This window comes from Scleropages formosus, chromosome 6, assembly GCF_900964775.1.
Source record: "Scleropages formosus chromosome 6, fSclFor1.1, whole genome shotgun sequence".
NCBI lineage: Eukaryota > Metazoa > Chordata > Actinopteri > Osteoglossiformes > Osteoglossidae > Scleropages > Scleropages formosus.
Genome location: NC_041811.1, coordinates 16,458,756 through 16,477,039, shown reverse-complemented (window position 1 = coordinate 16,477,039; position 18,284 = coordinate 16,458,756). Strand labels below are relative to the sequence as shown.

General features: G+C 40.0%; 1 protein-coding gene across 3 annotated transcripts in view; it reads right to left on the bottom strand.

Annotated features, from left to right (window-relative positions):
* apc (APC regulator of WNT signaling pathway) overlaps positions 1-17,819 on the bottom strand; it is a 39,962-nt gene extending 22,143 nt beyond the window's left edge. For 2 of the 3 annotated variants that reach the window (XM_018736837.2, XM_018736839.2), the window contains exons 1-2: positions 17,627-17,819; positions 5,209-5,361 (exon numbers count right to left, since the gene is read on the bottom strand). In XM_018736837.2, the coding sequence (XP_018592353.2) occupies positions 5,209-5,343 (135 nt within the window). In that variant the 5' untranslated portion in view covers positions 5,344-5,361; positions 17,627-17,819. Of the gene's footprint in view, positions 1-5,208; positions 5,362-8,696; positions 8,742-17,626 lie in introns of those variants that run through there. The other variant, XM_018736838.2, reaches the window with a different exon arrangement.
* Between the last annotated feature and the right edge of the window lie 465 nt (positions 17,820-18,284).

Genomic DNA, 18,284 nt, shown 5'->3' with positions numbered 1-18,284 from the left:
AGAATAAATCAGAATCAAGCTGAGAGAATAAAACTTATAAACTTTCAAAATATGGGTTGCACCAATTAAATGAGTATTTGGTTCCAGGTTAGGCAGGAATCCATGTGTTACTATCAAGTTAGCTTCATGATACCCAAGATTAAAATCCCTGCCTTTCATTCAGAAGATTGATTCCATCTTTATTTTAAAATGTACTTGTATTCCATCCTCTCCATATCTGAAGAGATGTTAAAAGATGCCTGGGGATGCTAAAAAAATCATCATGATGGTCTCTTGTTACACTCAGGACAGATCTCCCACAAATATTAGTCCAACTCAGCTCCAGAAATGGTTGTGTAAAAGGGTGTTGGATATATTTATTCAGATGAGAGAGCTGTAAGTTTCAGTCACCTAAGAAATAATTTTGGTTTAACCAAGACAAACTTCTGTGAATACCTACATTATTTTATTGCAGCCCTAGAAAAGGTGAATATATTACAAAGAGAATGAACTAAAGCTGAAAAATAGCTCCTCGTACCAAACAGTTACAGGGGTAGGATATGTAAATGTTAGCTATGTTTATTGCAAATTTGGATTTGTTCAATAAGTGGGAATGAAAAAGCTTTTTAAACAGAAATTTTTAATTTTTCTGTTCGCATATCAGAAAAACCATCAATACTCTTTACATTAATATATAAAACAAGACACTGACAGATGGAGATTGTTGATTTACAAACAATTTTACAGGGAAGTGCTCTGAAGACTCAGGAATGTTTAGTATGTAACATTTAACTTGTATTATCTTTGTATTTCATATAAGGAAGCTCCTACTGTTATGAAAAGCACTTACATTATCTATACTCATGAAACTCCTTCCTGAGTCAAAATTAAAAGGCAATAAGGCTGAGCCAACATGCTCAGCAGTGAACTGTAAAGTTATACTGTCACGGTGGTGGTGCGGACAATCAATGCACTGCCTAAAAAGCTGCTCTTGTTCCTCCATAAGGATCTCATTTCCCAAGCCCAAGTTGAATCCAATCCATAGTCAAAAAAGCCTTGCTGTTTGACCTTCACAGTTCCAATGCTGTCTGCACGTGCATAACAAAGGGGCTTGAGGGATGGGGAAACAGGTCTATCTTCTGCTTTTGTGTTTACTAATGGCAATATAGCTTTGAAATACAAAACGTAAAATTTCTTGTACATCACATATATTCGTAAAAACACACTGGTACCACAAGGAGGATATCTAACAGGACAAGTGCTCAATGATCTAAGTTTTTGCTAGGCTACAGCATTTAAGCATTCTATCATTTATACTGGGCACTCTGACCCCATTTTAAACTAGTTCACATTCTTTTCAATTCTATACAATGTACATCTGAAAAATCTTAAGTGACAATGCAAAATATACAGTTCAAGATTTTAGACCTGTGAAATACTTCTGTTCTACAAGCAGCATAAACCAAAAGTCAGCCATTAAAGCACAATGCAGAAACTGCTTCACAATCACATCAGAAATGTGAATAAATGTGTATTACCGAAACAAAATATGAACCGATTAATACTAATGGGCTTAGCATATTGCGGGTCACAAACAGAACTGCTCCAGTATTACACCATTTAAAGCAAAACAAAAGTCATCCAAAAATAATTGCAAAATCTAAGAACTGTAAATGTTGGAAGGAGGGCAGCCCAGTGAAAAAGGCAATGCAGTGAAGCATAGCCTTTATTGTAGAGAAAGCACTTTTGCAGCCCCCAAGGAAATCGTCCAAAGCTTTCAAGAGGCATCCAAGGTCAAAACAGTGGGCGAATTCACAGAGGATGGCCAGACACACAGCAAAGCAAAGTTTGCCGCAGGACTACAGAAGAAAATGCCAAGTCTGGTGGATGTTACACTTGCAGAACATCTGAGTTCTCAAACTTTAGTGCTGCATACATATTAAGAGTGTAGCACTACCCCAGCAGCTGTACTAATTCTTATACCAACACTTTGTTGCCAGAAGACAAGGAAGTGAAACATGGGCTCCATAGCATTCATTTAATCCCCTACAATAGTCGGAAAATGAAGGCACAAAAACAGACCGGAGCAGCTTTGTGGTTTAGAGGTTACTTCCTGTCCATTGTGCTAATGCAGCTGTTTCAAGAAATAAAATAAAAAAAAACTTCACCCTCACTTGACTGACATAAAAATACTCAGCCATTTCCAGCAGATGGCAGTGAATCATACAAAAACATTTTGTTGTCTATGTACTTTTTAAAACACATATATAACATTGTGATAAACAGCTGCCGAAACAAAAAGCAGAATTTAAATTAGAAAGCTATGTGTTAAAAGTAAACTCAGAAAATACAGGGTTACCTTTTATTAGTTATTTAATTGAGACTGCAGAAGCACAATGTAAAAATAGGCCATTCACATCTTTGAGGGAGTCAAAATGTACTTCTGAGACAAATAACATTCTGAATTGCTTGATATGGGTTTTAATGGATGCAATCTTTTTTGTTCATCTCCTTTAATGTTCTATACAAGGATTGTGGGTGGAACGCAAAGCAGCACCATCAGAGAGCACACAGATTTGTAAAGATTAAGCAAATGCTGCATTGGCATCACTGGTTTAGAACAGCAAACTTTACCACATATTGTTTTTAATCACATATTTCCTTTTTAGCACAAACTGAACAGCTGATTTTGTCTCAAGGATCTCGAGACTTTGCGCCGGAAGAAAAACGTAGCACAGCCATAGACAATAACACAGCCATTAGAACACATTTTTAGTCAACTCTGCACACTGAAGGAATGAAGCTACATCTCTATTGCCTTCTCCACTGTGTCATACTTGCAATGACTAACAACCGGCAATCAATACAACACCCGACATTCACCCCTCCCTGTCCTCAGGCACAGGGTGCTGAAAGACGTCGCCTAATAACAGTGGCACAGGATCCAAAGGGGCTGACCGCCACATCCTGAAGCAGGAAAACCCTTCAACGCAACAACCCCCCTCGCCGTCTCCACATTAGCATGTGAGCGATGCGCTGACCCGCCTTTCAAAGCCCATCTTGGGGGAAAGAAATATCCCAAAGAGCCTTTCTCTTTTTTGGTTCTGGGGGAGCAGTTGGCTGACATGCTGCATTTGCGTGCCAAGGCCTCCATTGTCAGTCAGTAAATAAGAGGGTTGGAGGGAAGAGCGGGGTGGAAGACACTGTGACAGTAAATGTTCCGAAATTACCTATTAAAAGGACAAGTTAAATGGTGCACAGCAACTGCAAGAAAAATCTCCAAATTAGTCTCATGAATAATCAATGATGTGAGTAACTGTTTACTGCAACCATCACACAGGAAATATTACTGCTAACATAGGTTATGATTACTGTATGTTACACTGTGATGTGCATAAAGGCAGGGGGGTAAAGCTCAAACTTGACGATCCAAAAGAAGTTTAAAAATGGAAACAAACATGAAAAGGTATGCCACCAAAAGCAGTTTTTACAAAGATGCACTACCAACACAGTAAGTAGCACAAACAAAGACCTGCAAAGACTTGCTTTCAATAACTGATGGTCACTGCCCCCGTCTCTACATATCCAGCCCAATAACGAGCACATGAGTCTCCAAAAATGTCACAACATCAGCTCCTTACTGTCTGTTCCTACACAAAAAAAGCAGGTTTGGGGCAATCCTTTTTGCCACACTTACTTTCTACCAAACTAAGGAGGGGATAAATCTGATATTTCTGCAAAGGAAAAAAAAAAATTCTTCAGCAAGTGTTTTAAATTCTGACAAGCTTTCATCAACACTTACATGAATTCACATGTGCACAACTAACACATTTTGATTCGTTTTACTGCTAATAAGTATGTGAATTTTGTTACTGCATTGCATGGGGAGGAAAAAAAACCAGAATGTTCCATCTCCTACTTCCCTCAGCCAAAGCAAACAAAGGCCTGTTAGTGGTGACAAAGCAGGCTGGCATTTTTAAACCTACATAGGTACTAGTCATGTTGCCAGTAGGCAGACGAATAAAGTGCCCTAATTGCTGCTTAATGCATTGTAAGTTTCCCCTATTCCCCATCTGCCTTTTCCGCACTTACATGCTTGACAACTTCCTAAAACCTTTAACGAACTGGAAAATTGTGTGCTTGGCCACACGTGTCACCTATATGTCCTTGAACAAGGTTGTGCTTTTGATTACTGTTAGGATTTAAGAATAACATTTCATTTCTCCAATACTGGAAGGACTCCGGTAAACATGGGAAAATTAACAAAAGACCACTTGTAGTCCAACATTTTCTGTGTTTCCTTTAAAAGCACTACAACTATTGTGTGGTGTGCTTTAAATGCCAAAACAATGGAATCAAAGCCAGTTCTATTGTTGCATTGTGCTTTTCTGATATTTCCTCCAATTATCAAATAAATACATGTATGGATTTCATAGACTGATATACAGGAACCTGTGTACACAATTTTAGCATTCTGGACACGAAAGGCTTGTGTATGTGCGTGTCAGGAAAGCCTTTCTACTTTCACAGGAAAGAGTTGTGTGCTTGATCTTGCAAAGATCAAGACAATGTTTGAGGCTATACCGTGAAATTCGTGCTCGAGCACATTTAGAATTTACTTCTGTGCTAGTTAAATGACATGGGGAAAAAACAGATCCAGATCCTTGCAGCCTTCTTTCATGAAAACAAAATAAGGACACAGAGACAAAGGCAAGCAATAGACATCAATACTCAAAACCATTTAATAAGCATAGATACAGCAACAGGGAAAGTTACAACAGCATGACACTGACATAGAGGAAGAACTGTTAAGCACACGCAGCAAAGCCATTTACGCTTAATTAACCTCCAGAACCAAGTTCGGAAAGACAGCAAGGGGCATATAATTGTATTGTGTCCGAGAGGTAATGTTGTGAGAAACTAACATGTTTAGACACATGTGGCTTAGTACTACTTCACACTTTTGTAGGAGATCGGTTAAGACACAGCATGTGGGTACACACAATAAATGACAAAAATAATCATATATGAAACTAGGTATGATCTGTCTTAATACTTTCCTTTCAAGAAGCAATCTTTTGAAGGATCTGGTTAGAAATTGTTTCATTAGGGACATATCCAGGTAATAAATTTTAATGACATTACTCTCTGTGATCAACTATATTTCACCCAGACAAAATACAGTGAGACAAAAAGGATGAGCTCAGACAGGACCATTCATCTGCTTACCTTCATATTAGAGGCTTCCGTCTCGAGTTTGGTGAGATGATTCGAGTTGTCCTCCAACTCCTGACGAAGGTTGGAGTTCTCCATTTTAAGTGCCTCCACCTGCTTCAGGAGCTGGTCATAAGAAGCTGCATCCATCTTGGATTACCCCTTGACCTGAAAAGATAGAAATCTTTTGTTGATCTAATTTGTCATTATATACTCCACAGATGTGGATAATCATGTTCATACAGTCTGGTCACATTTCAAATTCTTTCAGCGTATAAACTCAAAAGATATAGCTACAGCAAAAAAATTTCTCAAAACAAATAAGTGAAAAGGCAGACAGCAAAAAACGGATGCACAGTCGAGTTCAGTGTTTAAAGACCTTCAGAATTCCTTACATCATTTAAAGCTAGCGTGTTTATCCAAAGCCAATACTGAATTTTAAATGTCACCCTCCTGAACATAACCAGTCAAGTCCATGACTCACAAATGTGGGGGGGGGGGGGGGGGGGCGAAGCCACAATGTAAGGATGCACCAAGGCAACAATACCTTCCTATATTTAATGGCTACATGATAGACACTTTATGGTAGTCATTAAGCAGTAACACTGGAGGTGTTTTGCACTCATCTATTTTCTTTGTGGACTACATTTAACTTTATATAGACCTTTCAGTTCGATCCCCTCGCAGCATGTGGAGTTTGGATGTTCTCCCCATGTCTGTGTGAGTTTCCTCCAGGTGCTCCGGTTCCTCCCACAGTTCAAAGACATGTAGTTCAAGTGAACTAATGATGCTAAATTTTTCCAAAGTGTATAAATGAGTCCGGGACTGTGTGTGGCTACCCAGGGTGTACATCCCTTCAGCCTTGCACCCAACTATTCCTGGATAGGTTCCAGAATGCCACAACCCTGCTCAGGACCAGCAGTTATTCAAATTGGATGGATGGACAGGCTTTTCAAACATAACGAGAAATTATCTTTCAGTGAACAGGATCAAATGTTCTGAAATTGTGATATATGACAACATTCACAGTCAACATTTTGACTTTATATATTACACAAAAATTAACTATTAATGAAAGATGTAAATCACAGATATTGCTGAAGGAAGTAGGAAGACCAGGCAAGCAAAGAACATCAAAGCACAACTGACAGTTATTTGCATGAGTCCTGCAAAGCAAAGAAATGGTGATATTCTTTTGGGTTTCTTCTCTTTCCACATGACTGGTGTCATCAGTAACTGACTAGGCTGAGGACTGATGTAGAAGGGTACTCAAGGCGACCGTCTGACCAAAACCAGTCAAGCCTTTGTTGGGAAACTATTAGCTGCTTTCCCCTTACATGACAAGGTCATTGAAATAATAACATACCGTCAATTTTTGAGATGTATGTACATCACACTGTAGAAAAGCACCTGCTGAATGAATTAATATCATGTAAATATCAATTCATTATGGTATTTAAGGCATTACATTTCAACCATGGACAGAAGCAATGATACACTCAAATTTGACTTTACTGCAGCTTAAGCAGAATTAAGTGAGGAAAATAGGGAGCTGACTCCCATTTTGTTCATAAATTACAGGACAATGGCTTCTGGCCATTTGTACCCGTTGCAACTGCACAAATGTAGAACATAAGTTGTCAGTGCACCCCAGTTGTCCAGTAGTGGACAGGGAAAATAATATTTTAAAAAAAGCCTTCAAGCCATCACACACAGATTGCTAGGCTAGGGGGAGATCATTCACAGAAGTGAAAAATTCTTTGTAAAAACATGACAGCTTTCAGTAGTATCCAAAAAAAAAAAAAAATTATAGTACAGATTGAGTTATTGCATTACACAAGCAATTACACAAACAATCAATCCAGTGCTGATGGAGCACAAGCAATGCAATAATTATAGCCTGCTGACTGTCTGGTTCAACTGAGGAAACAGTGGCAAAGATCCTGAAATAACGCCTCCAATTTGCATCTTATGTTTTCATGTACTTTGTATTTTGAAATTAAGAGTTTGAATGCAGACTTGCCATCAATTATGTATAATTTTATTATCAATAACACTTTTTTTCCCCGCAAATCTTATTCATTCCTGCCCTCCTGCACCAAAGATTTGTCACAAGTAATGATTGATGCTATATAATTTGATGGGTAACAAAATATAATGCCAATGGTTGCCCTCACAGTCAATTTAATGTTACACAATTTTCCTAAACGAAATCACGCTGGGAAAAATATTACAACCCTCTGGAATACCGGTCATTTACAAAGTAATTCTGTTCATATCCTGGCATCGATAGAAAAAATTTTAATGCTGTAGAACACTGTAGCCCTACATCGTCACAAAAAGGTCCCATTAGGTTTCAGCTGCTCATTTTGAGAACAATTAATTGAACGGACACATTTCACCAACTATAACCAAAAAAATAAACATTACCATTATATACATGTTACTACCACAATAACGGCAAATAATGCAGTGCTGTATTGTATCTGGCTATCTGTATTTATCCAGTCAAGATACATGCATAATGCCCCAGAAGCAATGATATCAAAGCTAAAAATCAAACCAAACTACCCTTAAAATTCTTTTTGATGTAGGGTAAAGGCCAATTAAAACACAATGTATGCAACAAAGGGATCAAGGGAGAAAGGCAATGACAGCAGAGGAGAAAGGATTGCATCATAAATAATGTATCAATAACCATAAAACAAAAAAAATAGCTGACGTGAACACAGCTTCAGTCATTAACCCAATTTAAAAACATATTTGTCTCCTCCTATTCCATTGTGCATCACAACCGATTCCAGGATAACAAACTCCTCTGGTATGAGATTTTGCACCTTGTCACCACACACTGAAGCTTATTCATAGGAGTGTCTGAAGCCAGCGGTGCAGTCCTGTGCGGACTGCACAGCGGCTTCCTCGGCAGTCAGCCCCCAGCGACACCCCACTGCATGGCATTATTCTGACACACGCACACATACAGTGAGACAATGCTCACTCGGTCTTGCTCAGCACCTGGCTGGCAGATGTAACTGCCATTATGCAGGGCTGCTTAAAGCAGGATTAAGGATACCATCAGGGACAATGGGACACCACTGCTCTCTGGTTCTGAACAAGGTCTATGGCGAAAGAGCAGAGCTGTGAATTTAATGTCTGTGCTCCTGACCAAACCGAAGCTTCTTCCAAAATGTGACCCAACCACCAATGTCATTGTCTATAAACAATATTCTATCCACCCATCGCAGCAGCAGTTTAATTCCTTATTTACCCCCAAAGCACAATGCATCCTTTTAGCGCTCACGGATAAAAAGCACAGGCAGGCACGTACCCCCACACCCACCCTTATCCCCCCAGTCACATCCATGCAGACAAAAGGCTCAGCATGCACAATTCAGACAGTCAAATAAATCTAACATCTTCAAATTCCAACCCTTCAAGACAGAGCAATTTAAAGCATTTTTCTAAAGAAAAATTTTCCCTGCTCAAATGATGGCAAAGCCTACCCCATTTCGGTGCTACTGTCAGCGTCCATTCTGCCTCCTTTCTCAGTGTCAGAGCAAAAGCCTACCCAGCCATCCTGGTCACATGGCTAGAGCGTGGGCCAATCACAGCGCACGGTATCCAAAATACATGGCGCAGTGGCCTATGCGCATTGGCTTGTTTCCAGCAGATTACACAGCTGCTTCCTATAGTCAATTAAGTCACTGCTTGGGAGTGGCAGGGGTGTGTGCGCGTTCCAACGGATGACAAGCACATCTTGAAGGTCATATCGCAGGGGTGGGTCTCAACAGCATCACAACAAATGAATGAACAAATTCACAGATGTCAAAAAGCAAAATAATCACATAACTGTCTACTTCTGAATAAGGGAGTCTTCTACATGACGCTGCCAGTTACCTTATATATGACATGTGACAACCCCTCCACCCACCAATGTGATGTATTAGTGAACACTAATCCCTAGTGAAGTGGAAGAAAGAATTTTAGCTCTGAAGACTGAATCCTCATAAAATTGTTTCACTCTGTGGCCCCCTTTAAAAAGATATGAATAAATGAAGTGCACTGGGGAATCCAGGTTTCAAAGTGGGTGGTGTGTAGAGAAAAAAAAAAATGATTTAAAATCTGGATTTAAAGACCAGAAAAACACAACCTCAGGATGCTTCACGTGAGCAAAAGTGCAGCACCAAATGAAATCCATGATTACATAGCCAGCTTCACCCACTGCAAATACACAATATAGTGAATAATACATTTACATTTATTCATCCAGTAAACACTTTCTCCATAGCAACATAGAAGTCAGTCTAAATGAAACTGCATTGCATGGTACTCAAAAAGCTTTACATGCAACTGTCAAGGCAGTTTCTCTGATATAAACATTTTGCCAGAACACATTACACAAGTGTCTGCTCGGAGAAACAAAGGTGATTGTGACAGATGGTGCAATGTAAATTTATGTACCTGTTAGGAGATCAGTAGAGAAGCATATCTGAAGGATGTGTTCCAAGACCCTTCTTGAATTCTAAAAGAGATTTGGCACTTTTCAGAGAGAGGGGGAGCTCACTCCACCACATTGGAGCCAAAACAAAGACCTATGGGAGAACCAAGCAGCCAAAGATTGGAAGGGCACAGCACTCTTGCAGAGGTTTATCTTGTAGAGAATACCAATCCTTCAGAGAAGTGGAAGGAATGAATATTAAAGTTTGAAGAACTTTGGATTTGTGTCTGCATCAATAATGCTGCAATATTTTGAATTGGCAAAATTCCAAAACTACTGCAGCAAGTAGCTAATTTTCAATCTATTTTTCTAAGCCAATAACTAACCAATGTTTTGTTTTAGTTTCTTGTTTTGAAAAACAATTTCTCATTTATCACATTGTGCAGCTTCGGGATCAAAGAGCAGTAAGTATGCATGTAACCCTCACAAGGGTTCTGAAACCAACAATCATAATCTGTGCAAAGGCATATCTTTATAATGTTTTAATGATATGAGATTACAGTACATTGATTTATTTAGCTGGGCATTTAGTAAAGCAGTTCAAGAGTTCTCAAATTTACATCAGCAGTGTCTTCTCTGAAATTTGAAACCGTCACCGACAGGTTTGGGTCTACCACACTGACCACTAGGTGACACAGCATCCTAGTTTCATGTAATCACTCAGATTGTTTTTCATGTAGCAATACTAAGAGTTTCACTTGTGAACATACTACAAGTACACATGAGGAATATGCAGGAACTAAGATCTGATGGCAAAAAACTCAAAGTACTGTGACTGTACACCAAGACATATTTATGAGGAAACAAGACATACCAAAGACACAGATACAGCACTGGTTTCCCCTACTTCATGGTTATAATTTATTTTGAGAAGTCATCCGATTAGGTGGGGGATCCATAATACAGGGGTCATACGATTATTTCTTGGGGGGGTATTCACAGGTCCACAAAGCAGCACCTGAAAACTACTAAAACACAAATAGACATTGGAAGCAATAAGAATAGTCACTCCAGCTTATTTTAGCTGTGACCCAAAAAAAAAAAAAAAAAAATTACGATGCAGACCGCTTACACCAAGTGTTCGGGAGATGAACAATCTGAACCAAGTTTCACAGCGCACATTAACAAATACTGTGTCTGCACTGTAGTACTGATCCCACCTAATGAAGGCAATGCATCCCTGAAAAACCCTTCACAATGCAAACATCACTCAAAAATGTCAGTTTCCAATGGTTAAACTTGCATGTTCATGGGAGTTTCCCTTCATTAATTAGGTTACAAAACTGCATGAGTGTCAACCTGTACTCTTTCAACTCTTTCATAGCGGTTAGACACCATACACTGACACACTCACAGTGATCCTCAGTGTTTATGTATTAATTCAACCTTTAATGCAAAATACAAAGCAGTAAAGAGAGGAGAAATGTACAATACTAATGCAAATGAATTTTCACTCACTGAGCAACTTGAAACGGTGGCTCACATCACCTAGGCTGCATGATTCAACATGGATTTGATCCCTTCTCAGTGTTGACATGTTTCAAGTTCAACTGTTGACTCTAAATTGCCAGTACTGAGTGTGTGTATGTGCACATGCACATGCTACATTGGCCTGCTCTGTAAATGTACAACTGACTTGGTTTGCTGCAGTGTAACATCCTAAGTTACCTCAGATGAAGGTATCTGCTAAATACAATTGCTGTATGTGACTTTGAAGAAAAGGATCTGCTAAATCAATAAATGTAAGCCTGTCTCATGCTAGTCAGCTGTCAAAACATTTGCGAAATCCGAACTCAGTCGTCATAAATGAGAAGAAATGCCTTGTAAGGCACAGAAGGGGTATTAAAAACTCCTTGTCAAGTCAAATTCTCTTTGCTCAAACTGGCATATCTCACGGATGACCGTACTCAATGGAGTTATGAACGAATAGGGGACACTGGCTTGCTTGAACACTGGGGTGGGCACATGCCTCATCCCACCTTGTCATGCCTACTTTTTCCATATATGTGACAATTCCTAATGTACAGTACCTACTTATACAGTAGATATTTCAAAACAGCACAGCTAATGTACAGTATATTTTTACAACTGAGTACAATGTAGGAGTAGTCAAATTTTGTGCAAGTAAATGTGGTGCACATAATGAGCTAAATTCCCATTATATCAACCCAGAGTATATCTACATTTACGTTTATTCATTTAGCAAATGCGTTTCTCCAAAGTCTCATACATCTCACAGAAAAATACAATGAGTGCATTACAGAGAACCTTAGATGCAGATGGATGCTTCTAAGCAGTTAATTTGTAACATTCCGACATATGAACTAATGTACATCACACGAGCAGCTGCATGAAGGTTTATCCATTAATCGACAATTTCTGATCACTAAATTGCAACATTTCTATCTATTTTCACATACTGTCACATCCAGTTCATTATGCTGTACCCCATACACATTTATTCTTACACATTTTATAAATGCATTTATATATTATAGATTTATTCCTTATAAATTTCTCTGTAGCTGAAAGAGCAATTTGACTTTTAGTTTAAAAGGATACTGATCCAGTTTTATCATTTTCTTAAAATATTTTCCTTTATGCATTTTCTTCAGACAATAGGGGAAAATGACCTGAAGCTGGAAATTTCCTGTATAGAGTTCAGTCCCACCCCAACACTTCTAATTGACCAGATTCCCCACTTTCAAGCACATATGCTTAGGCTAAACAACAAAACTGGGGGGTACTAAGTCCACCAGTTAAAAATATCTCATGGAGAAATTGCTAGCCCCCAGTGTCCCACTGTTACACTTCTAGATGGTTTTAAACTCAACCTTTGTCTGAAGCAGCTTCTTTCAGTTTTAAATCATAGAACAAGCACTGCAGTTAATCTCCTTAAAAAAAAAAAAACACATGCTGAATGGATCGCCTGTGTTACATAAAAGAAGTCCTGAATGTATACGGTTTTCATGCAAATTAGGACGTTTCTGAAAGACGACAGAGGCTAACATCACTGCTCTCCTTTCGTAGTGAACATTCTCACACGTTTCCCAAATTTATGTGGGAAAATGTGCTGTGGATGTTGTCCAGGGCTTAAGTTCCTGGCAGCAAGACACAGGAACATTTAAATGCTGTGACATAATTTGAGCAAATACTTGTGCACAATTCCCCCCCCCATTTACAACCAGTTCTTTTTGGTGGGCAAGTGTGGAGGGGCCGGAACAGGGTTGCATAAATGTTTCAACGGAAAAAAGTTGAAGAATGTCACAAAGGCGCTCTGTTTTAGACATTCAGCTTGCTCCTTCTACAATATATCACTAAGGAAAAGAAGCAGCATTCACAAAACTTGAGCTGCAAAGCAGCAACAAAGTCGTTGAAGGTCAAAACTCGTAAAAACTTCTGGTTAAGCATCTAGCACTGAAAGCGACCTAAGGTATAAAGCTGCCAGCTAAATATTACAGTGTTCACTTGCAGTCACTTTGGGGAAAAGTGTCTGCTAAATAAATGTAGTTAATTCAGGACTCATATGGCCACATGTTGATCAGAACACTGGAACTAAAATGAGTCTGTTCTCAACTCTCAGCATGGGTGAACTTTTGTTCACTGGTAATGTTTCAAATATATTAAGAATTTGAAAATCTTTTTATCAGTTTGAACAAACACGTTTCATCCACTCTGCTCATATATCATCTCAACACTCAGGTGCAGATAAACTAGAAAACCACCAGTACAGCACCTGTATGCAATAACAGTTGCCCATTTCTATTTTTCACAAAAACTTTGTCCATCTATGTTATTTTTTTCCCCCCTTGAAAAACCAATAGTAATATTTTTACATACACGAGCACTGCTAATTTGTAACACACTGCAGCAGAAAGGTGCCAGTTCCAGTCATGGTAAAATACGGTCACTTGGATTTAAGGCAAGTACTCCCACAACCTCATGTGCCATAGTAATATACACTAGTGCTGAAAATTTTCATGTTTGTGATAGAAACTGATACTTTTATTCACCAAGGCAGCATTAAACTGATCATAAATGATAGTCAATACATTGACAAGGTTATAATTTATTTCATATAACTGTCCTATCCATCAAACTTTACATTCAAAGAATCCTGCATCTGCAACAATTATAGCTTTGCAGACCTTTGGCATTCTCACTGAGTTTCTAAGGATATCGAGTGGAATTTCAAACCAGGCCTTCTGTAGCTCTTCCCAGGGGTGAAACTGGTTTGTAGGGCATTTTTCTCTGACCTTGCAGGAATGCTCTTCCCACAAAAACGTAATAGGGTTGAGATCTGGCGATTGTGCCGGGCCGGCCATCAGAGATAGTCCTCCAGCTTCCTGTTCCATCACCAATTAGGTTTTGCATAGCTTAGTACGTTTTGGATTGCACTGAATGACAAAATTTGCACCAATGATACACTGACCATAAGGGATGGCATGATGTAAGAGAGTGATAACCTTCCTGGTTCAATATTTTTTGCACTCTGTGTAGATCTTCCACCTTACCAGCACCAAAGTAGCCCCCATACCATTACATTTCCTCCACCATGCTTGACAGAAGGCATCAAGCACTCTTCCAGCATCCTCTCATTTGCCCTCCGGTTCATGCGTGTTCTCTTCCTACATCCAAACACCTGAAACTTACTCATTCGTACAATAATCCACCATCCAACAACTGTTCTTTTGCCAATTTTAATGTTTCTTTTCATTTGCCAGTTTCAGGTATGGCTTTTTTTTTTTTAAAATCTGCCTCTAAAGCCAGCATCCCAGAGTCGTCGATTCACTATTGCAGATAAAACTGGTATATGGTGTGTACTATTTAAGGAAGTAGCCAGCTGAGGACCTTTAAGGTGTCAATTTCTCAAACTGCAGACTCTGTTGTACTTATCCTGTTATGCAGTTGTGTGTCTGGGCTTTCCACTTCGTTTTATATCCTGGTTAGATCCAGTTTGCCCTCTTCTCTCAAGAGAGTTGGGGACACCCTTGTGTGAAATCTTCAGTTCCTTGGCAGTCTAACACATGCAGTATTCTTCATTTAAAAAAAAAAATAAATAAAAACAATAGACTGAGGAAATTGTTTTGTTTATCCATTTCTGAAGCCAGACATGAACTTTAGGAATTCCAGTACCTTGCAACCCAAAGAAAAACAAATTACTTGCTTTATTGAACAAGATAAGTTTCAGCTGTGCTAACAATTATAAAGGTTTCTCTAATAACCCGTTTGTATTTAAACATGACTGAGGACAAGCTAAGTTTACCATTAGGTACTGGAATACTGGCACCTGAAAATGGGGCTTTGTAGTCATATGTGAATATGAAATTATGAATCAGTCATTTCAAACAGTAATAGCCATTTGCATTTTTAGCAATAATTTCTTGGCTATATTTTAAATCAACTTAAAATCTTGATTTAAAAAAGTATCAATTCATCCAAAACCATGAAAATTTTTGGGTGATTCCGAACGCTAGTGTCAATGGGTGCCGCTATCACTGTACTATGCACATCATGTAACAACAAAGGTATCTGACAAGGGGTCATTAAAACATACTCTTGGTGTAAACCACAGACCCACATCTGTGTTACATTAGGTGGGAGCTTCTGGCATTTAACAATGTCCAGTAGCACAAGGTTCAAAACCAAGGCGTCAAAGTGGGACTAAATTAGTAAGTAGCACTGCTGTTTCACAGCACCTGGGTGGTGCAAGAGCACGTGGGTTCGATCCTCGCTCAGCCTGTGCAGAGTTTGCATGTTCTCCCTGTGTCTGCGTAGGATTCCTCCCACAGTCCGAAGACATGTTGTTCAGGTCCACCCATAGTGTGTGAGCGACAGAGTGTGTTCCACTGATGTACGGATGAGTGACCCATTGTAAGTAGTGTATCTAGCAATGTAAGTCATCTTGGTGAATAAAGTGTGTGGGCTGATAACACTACATAGAGTTCACTGGAAGTTGCTCTGGAGAAATGCGTGTGCTAATGTAAAATGCATCAGTTGTAAATCGTTAAAATTTAACCTCACACTGCACCACTTATTTAATAAAATGTAAGTAGTCAGTATTAGTTATGTATTTTACATGCATTCTTTAAAATTTTATGAAGGCCCATAAAAGAGGATGACTGAGGAAACTAAATTATTCGTCCAACATTTGGCTTGACTGGGAATCAAAACATGGATGCATAACTGTCCATGGAAAAGTAAAATCACCTTCATAGATCTGAGGATTATAATTCTAGTAAAAGAAAATAACACACTCGCGCCTGGAATCCAGCAGATGACATTATTTCAGCGGTCTCTCAATCTCAGAGAGCTCCCCTGAACTCTCCCATGCCGAACACCTCCAAACATCATGACTGACCAACAAGCATCAGCCCCAAGTATTCATATTGTAGTACCGACATAATGGACTCAATAAACCTAAAGCTCAGAATCAAAAACAATAAATATGCACAATTTCCTGGCAATGAACACAATAAAAAAGGCTTTGCGAGAAAAGGACCTAAGTCAGCAATTAGGGGCAGCCAGTAGTAAGCACAGCAAACTGACTAAATTAAAAGGCAGGTGCTATAGCATTGTGATTAAAGCGGTTACTTTACAATTGGAAGGTCTGTGGTTGGAGGCCCACTGGAGTAAGATATCATTGGCATCCATCAGTCTAGAAAGACCATGGAATTGCGCCTTGGTTTTGTCCACTTCACAGTGGTTTGCATCGCCGGCCATGACTGTGAAGGCCCAAACGGAGTAAGATATACCCTGCTGCATAAATGGGTCAATCGTGTAAAACAGCTTAATTAACACTTCATACCAGGCACAGTGGTTAGAGCTACTGCTGTTGGACCCAAAAGTCACAGGTTAAGCCTACCTCCAGCTGTAGTACTCTTGAGCAAGGTACTTACCCAGAATTCCTCCAGAACTTAAGTTACCCAGCTACATAAACATGTAAATAGTTGCAGGTAGCTTAACATAAGTGGAGAAAAGCATCAGCTAAATGAATAAATGCAAGTGTCCTTGTAGAAAGGTGTTAACTAGGAAAGTTTAGTAGTGGCATGATCATGAAACCGCCATTGCTGGAGTCTCGCAGCTCCCAAGTTCTGGGTTCGTTTCCAGTTCTGTGTGGAGTGTCCATGTTCTCCCACTGTTTACACTTCCTCCCCCCACCACAGCCCAAAGACATTGTTGTGCGACTCTAAACTCCACACTGTGTGTGAATGAGTGAGAAAGATTAGTTTGTTCTGTTAAATGTCAATGCGAATGTATGGGCCAAAGGTGTCAGCCAAACACTAGTAGTCAACCAGTCGCACCTTTTATTAAAAGTTTTAAACGAATTGTAATGCAAAATACTGTCAATTCTGTGTGCCTTGTGCCCTGCCGAGGTAGTGTGGTACGTAGTAGTACTGCTGCTCGCACCTGAGTCTCAGGCTGAGACAAAACTCCGCTCTAACAAAGAGCGCAGCTGCCTGCGCGCGCTCTCTCACACACACACACACACACTTGCCAACGTAACAATAATAACAAATGATTTGTGGAACGGACTCTACTTCTCTTAAACAGTAGATTAGGGAGACGAAGAAGAAGCGCCGTTGAAGAATCGCGGTCTGTTTGTTTATGAACCGGCGGCCCGCCGCTGTGTTGTCAACAGAACTAAGTTCCCAAAACACAACCACGATTCAGAGCCAGCAAATCGTGGTTAGCCCGAACACCAAGTCCGCTATACTCAGCGAAAACAGCTCATCAGGAGCGGCTGCACTGCAGTGCGGTGCGGTGCGGTGCGGTGCAGCCCCTCGCCTTGTTCTTGTACTCTCTGTGTCTGTCGCACTTTCGGGCCAAGTAAGAGAGCTCAGGCGCCGGCGGCGGCTGACGAGCCGCACATTAAGTAACTAGTAGTTGCCTGCAGCGAAACAGGCTGGTCCAGTCCAGTGAGTCGGTGTTTACCTCAGCTTCTTCGCTCAACAGACGCGCTCCCGGTGAAGGATTCACACAGAATAATCCATGTCAGCGCAGTGCACAGACGGCCATCTCTCCTTCGCGGTACTTCTGCACTTCGAAAAGGACGAGCTGAAACTTTGGTCCTTTGTCTCCCTCCGGCTTCCCCAAGCGGCACTCGCCCATCTCCGCTACGCCATATTGCGCGAGACGAGCGACTGCGCCTGCGCCACGGCGCTGTGACGTCACCGCGGCCGGTGCACGCACTGAAGCGGTTGTAAGGATGAGGTGTTTGTAGTAGCCATTTCTCATCGGGACTTTAAGGGTTAGTTAGGGCGCGTTGTTTCAACCCGGGAATTCCCAAGTGCGCACATTTGTAGTTCTAACGGTTCCAGCGCGAGGCTTCGCAGATCATACAGCAGCAAACAAGTACTGCTACTTGCTTATCAATACATGCAGAAAAAATCAAAACACCTCACATTTATTTTATTGCCAATAAATAACTATAATATCGGTCTCAGCTCTGTGCAGTTATTAACGCGGAACTGCATCTGATGATCATCATGCATGCATGAATATTCGGAAGTTTCGTAAACCTGACTACAGTTTTACCGTGTTTTCCATCCGTCTTTGTTTTTTGCATTTCTTACACATCTGTTGTATTGCA